This window comes from Pavona decussata, unplaced genomic scaffold (assembly GCF_977016875.1).
Source record: "Pavona decussata unplaced genomic scaffold, jaPavDecu1.1 SCAFFOLD_98, whole genome shotgun sequence".
NCBI classification, from domain to species: domain Eukaryota; kingdom Metazoa; phylum Cnidaria; class Anthozoa; order Scleractinia; family Agariciidae; genus Pavona; species Pavona decussata.
In genome coordinates, this window is record NW_028145514.1 from 1,170,714 (window position 1) to 1,179,719 (window position 9,006).

Below are 9,006 nucleotides of genomic sequence, written 5' to 3' on the forward strand. Positions count from 1 at the left end.
GATATTTCGATTTATAACCACTATCGCAAGCATCAATCAATAATAATTTGTAAAAGCCTGGCGGGTGTCTTGCACGCTTCGACATCGTGTCTCGATAATAGCTTTTAGGAACTGAATGGCCTGAACTAAACTAAGCGTTATATATGTTTTGATCAATGAAAGCGGATCGAAATTTGAATAATTATTGAACACAAACAAATTGAATGTTTCCTCAGAGGTTAGCCGTCACGAAGCGGGCGCTTTCTTTTTCCTTGTTACGGTTTCAAAGAAAATTGCATTACATTTAATCTATTTGACTTTTCCTTTACCCTGTAAAGAGAAACAGCTAATTCACTTTTTTAACACTCCAAAAACTTGCTCAAAGCACGAATGAGCAAGCTCCCGCAATGTACAGGGTATTATCTTTTTCTTCAGTTCAGTCACTAATCAGCTGGCAGTTTTGTTGGGGAGCGCGCGAACAAGCAGTAAAGCTCAATTCTCCTCGCGGCTTGCCTTTTCGCTCGAGTGGTCCCTAACAAAACCGCCAGCTACGCAGCTACAAACGACTCAGCCTTCGCGTGCGTTTTTCAAAACTCCCTAAAACATTTCGCGATCGCGATCCCGAAAAGCTGTAGTCGAAAAGCAGTAGTGGTAGTGTATCCTGCAGTTAGTCATAAAGCTTTTACACTCAAACTAGCACCCTTATTCTATGTAAAAACTTTCGATAACGTTTTGACCATTGGTAGCCCATCGGGACAAATTAAAAGATATCGCTGCACGTGAACTTGTTTAATAAGTGCTTTTGTTCGATTCGCAGCCCGCCTTTAACCAGAGCGCCTTTGTTATCTACATTGCGTCTTGGGATTTCACCTCACCCATTTAAGCGTTTGATTGACAGCAGCAGAAATCTTGAAGAGACTCGGTTATTCCCAAAGCTGAATTTATTGACCAATCACAACCGACTAGTTCTGGATATGCAAATTATTATGCTGCGCGTTGAAAAACTGGGCGCTGTAAGTACATGTCGCGAAAGACAATAGCATTCTGGGCGATGAGCCGATTGCTTTTGTCAACAAACTTCGAAGTGTTTAGAAATAAAGTAAAACATCCTCAGTGTCGTGTCATTATATCCATATTTTCTCTTCTACCGCTGTATTTCACTTAATGACGTCTCTCTTCTCTAAAATCATCTAAAAGCGTCTCATTTTCGGCTGAAGATCCCGTTCTGTTGTCCAACCTTGTCTGGGAGAAGGTCGTAGACAAGTTGGCTAAGGGGTGAACTTCTCTCCTTATTCACTATCCAGCGGAGCAAATGTACTTCAAGTAACGATTTTGGCAAGTTTTTCACACAATCCCATACTTGAATTTGACATATGCTTCTAATCTATCCACAAATTATAGGGCTATCGGAAAAATCTTGCACACATTTCATCTGCCGGATAGCGACCTATTCAGTGGGTTAAATTATTCGCTCTTTGAACAAGTGGAGCCTGGTAGTCCATCGCAGGCTTGCCCCCAGGGAGAGGTTAGCAATATTACTACCGTTGCTTCAGGGCGGGTGGTTGCTTCATGCCACAGAAACTGGGTTATGCTTCGGCCCCGTTAGGCTCGAGTGTGAGTTTACTATCCCTTTTTATTGATCACTATGCACTGGGAATTACAATACATTGCCTTCCATAACTTCATGCATGCACTTCAACAGCGAAAAAGTTGGCTGAACAATACAGGAGTATGGAGTCCTTAAAAGGACTCCATACTCCTGTATTGTTCAGCCAACTTTTTCGCTGTTGAAGTGCATGCATGAAGTTATGGAAGGCAATGTATTGTAATTCCCAGTGCATAGTGATCAATAAAAAGGGATAGTAAACCATAATCTCAGGGAAGATGCAGATCCTCCAAAATAAAGAAAGCTTAGGCAGCTGTTCTTCCCAGTGGTTATTATCAGGGGTGATTCTTTCTTAAACCAACTGTACAAACTCATTTTCAATGATGGCACAAACAATAAAGTCACAGTAAACACGATAAGGTATAGTGTGTAATTGTTGCTGAATTTGGCTGTAGTAACTATGGCTTCTCTTTAGTACAAATTCTGAACCAATTTTCGCCAAACAGGAAGATTGTAAGAGTCAAAATCTTTCCCATCAATGCAGTAGGGGCACTTAACCTCGCCCTACCCAAGGCCACAACAGTCACAGGAACAAATGAAATCGGGAGTGGCATGCAAGAATGGGTAATCTTTGTTTATGAATGTACCACACTTGACTACTACCTGCGTCTCGTTTTTTCACCTCACTTCTTGCTATTTGAAAATTGGATGAAAGACTCTTCCTAGTGCTTGATATATTACATAAAAAAATTTTGTAACCAATGAGGATCGCAAAGGATGAAGTTAAAAGAGGCAACAAGCCTTTTATATCGAAAATCGTCCACGTGAATCGCGTAAGTAAACTATTGGAATTGAGAAGTCTCATTTGAAATAGTCGCTCAGTAATACTGTGCGATACACTTGAAGACGAAAAGATGTAGTACAAAGCAACATTCTAGGCACTGAGAGAATTAATGAAGATTTTAAAGTTGTCTGGTCGAGAATTGTTCCATTGAATAGTTGCAAGAGTAACGACTGGGAATGACCACTCGAACAACAAAATTCGCGCATCTCATTGTTTTAATCTCGAGCTACGATTACAATACATAATTTTGGCGTAAACTCATTCCACTAAATAGTTAGTGTTCTAACTGTCTTCATTATTGTCACTGGTTTGAATCGGGAAACTCATTTACTATGTAGCAGATCACGTTTTAACTTAATCGTACATCATTTAAGTACTGACTCAGATCAAATTACTCTTCACCATTTTCTTCTGCATCCCTGCCTAGATCTCGATTTAAATCTTGATCGAGATCTTGATCTGGATTCTCTGACTCACCACTCATGTGGTGAGGAACATCTTTCTGCGCGACATCTCTGCTAGGCATCCTCCACACCTGTTTCCGAAACCCAATATTCTTGTTGTAGCAGTCGCATTCAAACCCAGCCACTTTCCAATCGCAGCCATGCCATCCCCAATCATCTTGGGTGTTTGCATATGCTGTGAGCTTAGAGCTTCCTGTGTCTTGTTTCTCCGATTTGTACTTAACGCAAGATTTCCCTCGACAGGCGCACCAGATTCCCACTCTGTATCCACAGTCGTCAGAATGGTGGCAACCCTCTGCAGCCAGAGAGCACTCGAATTCAGGAGATTTCTCGGGAGGACGCCTTGTGTAGTCGAATTTCTGTAGGTGAACCCCTCTACTTTCTTTGAATCGGCAGCCATAATTCAAGAAGCCGAGGTAATAGTACTGCAGGTTTATGGCTCGGATGTAGTTATCTGATCCAGTATCGAACCGGCTTTGCAAAATGTTCCAAATCGATCTGAAGGTGTGTTCAACAGGTGCGTCTGTTTCACCAGCTTCGTTCAAAAGTTGCTCAATTAGTTCTTTGCTCCTGTCTTTCATCACCTTATTTCGGGTTTCCTTGGTACCCCCTTTGACGATGAGTTTTTCTACGGTGCTCATGTCACTTGCCTTGGACTCTTCCTTCTTGCTGACGTTTGCACATGCCTCCACCCCAACCTTGGTAGCACTTACGGGGCCTGCAAGTTTAATGCAGCTGTTCACCTGAAAATCTCTCTGACTATACGACTTAGCACTTTCTGCAAATGTCGTCTGCTTGATGCTTGATCCACGCTTCACAGACGTTATCACATGGGACCCGTATGTCTCCAAAAAGACGTTATATGGTTTCCAGGAATTCGCGAGCCACGGACGTGTAAATTCCAATGGTAGCTTTTCAAAGTCCTTAACAAGGCGTTTGGTTAATGTGGAAGTTTCAACGTTATCTAAACAATCCTTCTTGACCAAGATCTTTTCTGTCAAGGCGCGGACATTTAAGGCCAGTCCACTTACTTCGGATTCCTTGGATTCTGTCTTCTGTATAACAGTGTTGAGAGTAGCGCCCAGAGTAAACGTAGACTCGAGGGAGGCTTCCAAACCAGCTGCGGCGGCCATATGTTTGTAAAAGGATTTGGTGCTTTTGTAATAATCAAAGTTACTACCTGAGTAGTGTAACTTTTGCCTTTTAAAGCAGGTTTCCGGCAAAGCCTCGAACACTTTCGCCTCCTTTTCCTGGAAGTCGCCCAATAAGTTTGTCTTCCGAAGATTGACTCCTTTTCCAAGCTCTTCCGTGTCACTGCTATCCCCGCTCTCCGCTCTTGTTCCTCTGAACGAGGCTGTCAGGCAGATAAACAGAAGCAATGGATAAAGCATGGCTGAAGTTATTCCTGTTTCCCTGTGGTCTGGCAGTGGGGTACAATCTGTCAAAAATATTAAGTTTCAGATGCTTTCATGTAACACATGGCCTTGCTTAGCCTCCCACGCAGTCGTTTTTAAGGGACTTGTATTATCTCCTCTCCAGGAGATACGAGTCTCCTCCCACGACTGTGTGGTAGGCTAGGCTTTGCATGACAACGTTCACACTCCACCGGATACTGTACCTGCGGCAGTGAGGAGCTTGAACTGACTTAGCCTGCGTAGCTAGCGGTATTTTCTGCGCGCCAATAAAAAGTTTTGGCGTCGTAAACTGTGAGAAAATACCTTTTCCCTCTTTTGCTCTAGGTCTCGGTGCATCCCTTAGTTAAGCAAGCCACTATAATTGACTTCATATCAGTCTGTCCGCCAGAGAAGAAGGCCCATTGTTGGATTGACATTCTGACATTCTACCGAAATTCTACCGACACCACGAAAACAGAATTCATTTTGACTTCACCAATTTCCACCAAGTTTCGTGCCTTCAGTGCACTGATAAGTTGCAAAATTGGTTCTAACCAATTTTCGCTATAAGACGTTGCGTAAAAGGTCAGTATGATCATGTTAATAGTAATAACTTAATTATCCTCTCCCGCAAGGGGCTTTCAGGGACAATGAAACAAATAGGAAGAAACAAATATTTCAAATACAATATAACATGGTTAAGAATTCCAGCTGGCAGGAGGCGCACCATCTGGCTATTTACAAACGAGGCCGAGGAGTTGAACTCGGGGCTACCGAGAAACAACTCCAGATAGTGGTCAGAACGGGACTTGAACCCACGACCTCCAGATTTCAAGTCCTGCGCCCTAACCACTCGACCACGCTGCAACCCTAAAACGCTTAGGTTAACACTTAGGGAAAGGAATTTCATCAATCGAAGAAAATCTTACTTCTAAACTGGCTTCGTCTAGGATTCGAGTATTCTTTTCGTGAGAAATAGTTGGACTATATTTTGAAATTGTAATCAAATTGCACTCCCAAGTGTCATTTTGAGAACTTTCGAAACATCAATAATGCCCATTAATTAAAAATTTCAAGCAATCTTGCGCGGTAACCAAGACCGATTTCGCTTAGTGATATTTAAAAACGATATTTCTTTCTGAACAAAAACGATAAAGTTGCAATTGAATACCTTCCAGGGAGGAAGACGGATCGATTGCGATAAACCTTTATATTGGAAATAACGACGATTGATGACGGTTTCCCAAGACTGCTGTCGTCACTGGCTCAATTTTTCGGTTGCTAAATCTGGGCAAACATTTAAATGAATGTAAATATATGAGACATATATTTTCAACTGCGGATGAAAGATCAAAAAGAAGAAAGATCCCCGCAGTTAGTACGCAACTTAAGCAGTTGCGAAAGGAAAGCCTGAAAAAAATGTAGGCTTGAACGTGATTCGAACCCATGACCTCTAGCTGCGATGCCGGTGTGGCGCTCTACCAACTGAGCTATCAAGCCAACTGGTTCATCCTTCACGGATATATTACGAACCCACAATATGACCATCTCCCAGTTGGCTTGATAGCTCAGTTGGTAGAGCGCTAGACCAGCATCGCAGAGGTCATGGGTTTGAATCCCGTTTAAGCCTGAATTTTTTGCAGGCTTTCCTTTTGCAACTGCTTTTAAGCACTGACTTAAAAATCAGTGCGTACTAACTGCAAGGATCTTTCATTTATTTAAACAAACATTTAAGGCCGGTCAAATTAAAAAGGAAGGCTTCATGAATATCACTGAGTTACCTTCTAAGATACGTTTTCGGAGACTACTGTAAATGTTTCCAGTATAAAATAAAGTTGTTATTAAAGTTGTTGAGCCCCATGAGAACTTACAGCTGCTTTTGTGAATCGTTAATTCCCTTACTTAAATCACATGATTTTCTATATTTTACCTGTGGTGCGAAACTGGAAATGGGTGGAAAGCGTTAACATATTAATCTCATTTTTCAGAAACCAGTAATTAAACAAAGGTTACTTTTCCAGTACTATTCGATTTTCAAAGTTTTAGGAATGTTTTGAGTCAGTCAATTTGAAGTGTATCGCTTTCCTAGTCTCGTCTGCAGATATAGTGCCAAACGTAATTTAGCGTCCCAATTAGTACTACTCAACCCTAGAATGATTGTCACTTAAATATAGAACTTTGCTTACATACCCTTGCCGTGTCACTAAACTGACCGTCAGTAAACTCTAATAAAATTCAAAATCTGACTTTTTAGTAGGAAGGCACTGAACAAATGAGTTATTTTTAAAAATCAAGTTATTTGGAGGATAGGTCCTGTTTTGCTTTAAAATTGTCGCTGTGATAGTCTATTATAATATTCCAAAAAACCGCTCCGTCACTGATGGAATTTTTCATTAGATTTGAGTGCAACCATGGGAAAACGGTCTTTTTATAAACGTCCTCCGAGGATATACCTGTTGTTTCTCCATACAGTTTTATGTGATATCTACGAGGGTGTTTTGCGCTCAAAAAAATATAAATACGAAACCAAAAATATTTGTTTCTAATCGTCATGAAAGACCTTTGTTTTGAGGTCATTTAGAATTCCAACTAAACGGAGCGTGAACATGTGGGTCCATTTGTAAGCAGCAAAACGTTTTAGACCCCATTTAAATGGCCTGAATTTATTTTTTTTTTGTTAGCACTTGCTGGTATTTATACACTAATATTGACGATATATTTCCGATATTCTCTAAACATATTTTCAAACATTTCGGTAACGTGGTTTATCGTGCCATCGATTCACGCGTCTTCGGAGGCTGTTGTTTGTCTATTTGTTTGTTTCTGCGCGATAGCGCTTAATGACTGCGCGGAATGCTTCTAACGTAGCGCTGAATTTCTCGATCATTGCGTTTTCTTTTTTGAAATATTTGTTGATTGCGACGCCAGCTGCGCTGTTTCCTGAAATGAGCAATTTAAAGAAATAAATTTGTCCCATTGAGAGAAATGTGGTTAAAACGGTAAAGCACTGGTAAGAGAAATTCATAGATAAAAAGTTGTTTTTAAGGGAAGATTATTTTTTAATTTTATAGATAATTCATCCCTAGCTGGGGATGCAAGATTAAATTGCTTTGTTGCAACCTCCTATTTTTCACCAAAAAAAAAAATCAAACTGGGTTCAAATGTTGACGTTTTCAGACAAGTCATTCTCTTTTTGCCGTGAGCTTCGCATTTTTTTTTTCCAAGTATGTCTGTATCAATCACTTAAAATATCATTTATCTATTAAGTCATTACACTTCAGGCCGATTTCCTGGTTTTCGAACTATCAACTATCAAAAAACAAAAACAACAATTGAATGGCATTTTGGCATTGAGGGTATCACTTACACTGAACTTGCATCGTCTATAACCTCTTAAGGTGATTCCGCTGAAAAAGAAGGAGTATTTAAAATTGTCTAAGACTTGGTCCAGTTCATGACTATGTTATGAGCATTACAAAAATGAAATAAAAAATGGGGGTCACCGTGCTCGTTTCTGTGCAACCTGGATGGCTATTATAGTAAATAGATGACCAACGTGGTTTATATTAGGAACGCTAGTAATCAGAAAAGGGAACTATCATTTCTAGAAAAATTAATTTCTTGCATTAAAATATCGAAGCAGTTCAACAAAATTTACTTTAATCTTACATTACAAACTATTTTCATTGAACTGGAAATAAGATTATGAAAGAAATTAAAGATTTTGCTGCGTGTGCACGTAAGCAGCACTACCTAAACACGTGCTTTTTAAAGCATTCAAATAAAAATATCTCAAAGTAGAGTATTAAACTTTTCTTTAAATCGCGATATATAGTGGTCAACCGTATGACATTTAAATTAATGCATTAAAAAATGGGGGTCACCGTGCTCGTTTAGAAGAAAAGGACCATTTATTTTCCTGCCGAGCTTAACCTCAAGGAAATCCCGTAATGTTGTGCGTGCGCGCGCTCGTGCGCGCGCTAAATGACGCGAAAAATTATGCGCAGCAAGGATGCGCAATGCAATTAGATGGAATCACCTTAAATATCAATATTTTTTTAGAAACTTAATTCAAACTGAAATAGTAAGAGATAAAGAGCAATTAAAAGCTTAACATTTTACTTCTGGAGACATGTATTCTCAGCGACTCTGAACGAGACAAAGAAAGGTCAGAACGTTGCCAAAAGAATTTAACAATGGTTTCTTGGAATCGCAATTTGTTTTTAATAAAAAAAACTGGGACTGTTGTCAATAACCAAAAGAAGAAAAAGGAGGATTTAGTTGTGAACAGGCCGGCCTTATACTAACCTCTGATGTACCTCTGATGTCTCTTGGTCCGTTCCTCGCGATGATCTGAACAAAATAGTATCTTCTTGAAAATTGTATCGTACCTTAATTTAACATTTTAACCCCAGGGTGTTTACTTAGCATGTGGGCAATGTGTGTGAAGAGAAAAGGGATCGCCCATCATTATGTCATTCCTTAATGGCCTGTTTTACTGGTACTAGAATTCCTATTAGAAGATATTGACTTACGAAATACCAACTGTCTTGGAGGCTTTTATGTCTTAAGTAATGTTCCGGCACTTGTTTGAGATCTCACGATTCGGTAATAGAGTCGTTAAATTGACTAATTTTCGTTTGTCCCACTGACCAAAAATCAACATGAAATGTTTCTGATGTACCTCTGATGTCTCTTGGTCTGCCCCACGCGCTAATC

General features: G+C 40.0%; 1 protein-coding gene across 1 annotated transcript; it reads right to left on the reverse strand.

The window, feature by feature from the left end:
• Nucleotides 1-2,626: 2,626 nt before the first annotated feature.
• LOC146472549 (DELTA-thalatoxin-Avl2a-like) lies at nucleotides 2,627-8,720 on the reverse strand. Its single transcript, XM_085119304.1, has 2 exons — nucleotides 8,596-8,720; nucleotides 2,627-4,331 (listed from the first exon to the last, which is right to left on the reverse strand). Exon 2 carries the CDS (start codon nucleotides 4,282-4,284, stop codon nucleotides 2,821-2,823), a length of 1,464 nt encoding a protein of 487 aa, XP_084975430.1. The 5' UTR covers nucleotides 4,285-4,331; nucleotides 8,596-8,720; the 3' UTR covers nucleotides 2,627-2,820.
• Between the last annotated feature and the right edge of the window lie 286 nt (nucleotides 8,721-9,006).